A 1,105-nucleotide genomic window follows, 5' to 3' on the forward strand; every position below is an offset into this window, starting at 1 on the left:
ATGTTTATGAAAATTAATAAAATATAATTATAGAAAAAAAAATTTAAAAAAAAAGAAAAAAATTCCATCTCACACATACTTTGGGCATATGTTGTCAGAAGGGTTCAGGAAGAACATCATGCTTGAAAGGACAGGAGGTCAGCACACGAAAGTAAGAACCTAAATGAAATGGACTGACACAGTGACTGTGGCAATGGAGTCAGGTATGTCAGAGAAAGTGAGGTTGGCTCAGGACAGGGCAAAGTTTGGAGTCACTGTTCATCGGGTTGCTATTAGTTATAGTCAGGGGCACTTTCCCACCACCACCACCACCCATCACCTTGAGGAACCTTATCCACTCTTCCCAACTCTCAGTCCCATCTCATGACAGTCTGTCCTTGACTCTACAGATCATATGATCCTTCTCACTCTGCTAAACTGTCATCTTACCTTGAGTAACTCCCTGCAGTTGTCAAGCCCGATATCCAAAAGAATGCCTTTCACCTTTTTTCGTACCTTCCTGATGTTGTCGAGATTTGCCACTGGAATCTGAAACATTTTTTCCCCCTAGAAACAAAAAACCCCAAAGCAGTAATAAGTACAAACAAAATTATATGTTACTAACAGAGTTGAGAAAGCAGAGTACAATATTTAACAAATCATAGCGAAACAAAGAATGAGTCTGGACACTTAATACAAGCACTACCTCTAAATGGATCTACAACTGATTGGAATCGTTAAAATCACAATCTCTGAGAAGGAACAGACAAGAGAAAATCTTTTTACCTTGGCTTTTTTGTTTTCCAGTACATATGAATATAAGGTTTGCCCTACGTTATGTATGCAACAGCATTCTGGAAAAATCTGAAATACTTTAAGAATTTCTAAAATGTAATACAGAGACAGACACACAGCAAGCACAGGCTGTAGAGGAAAATGATGCTGACATACTTGGTCCACACAAGGTTATCATAAACCTTAATTTATAAAAAACACAAGAGCTTCAAAGCATATTAAGATTTTAATAATATGAGGTAAAGTCATCAAGAGAAACTGATTAATGAATACCACTGTTCTTTGCTGCAGTACTGACAACAGCCAATGGTCTCTCAACAAATGAGACAGA

At 37.5% G+C, this 1,105-nt stretch overlaps 1 protein-coding gene across 1 annotated transcript in view; it reads right to left on the reverse strand.

Annotated features, from left to right (window-relative positions):
• ADNP2 (ADNP homeobox 2) overlaps positions 1-537 on the reverse strand; it is a 20,283-nt gene extending 19,746 nt beyond the window's left edge. The window contains exon 1 of the mRNA XM_006897239.1: positions 430-537. Within this exon, the coding sequence (XP_006897301.1) occupies positions 430-537 (108 nt within the window). The remainder of the gene's footprint in view (positions 1-429) is intronic.
• Between the last annotated feature and the right edge of the window lie 568 nt (positions 538-1,105).

This window comes from Elephantulus edwardii, unplaced genomic scaffold (genome assembly GCF_000299155.1).
Source record: "Elephantulus edwardii isolate Elephantulus edwardi_28Jun2011 unplaced genomic scaffold, EleEdw1.0 scaffold00207, whole genome shotgun sequence".
NCBI classification, from domain to species: Eukaryota; Metazoa; Chordata; class Mammalia; order Macroscelidea; family Macroscelididae; genus Elephantulus; species Elephantulus edwardii.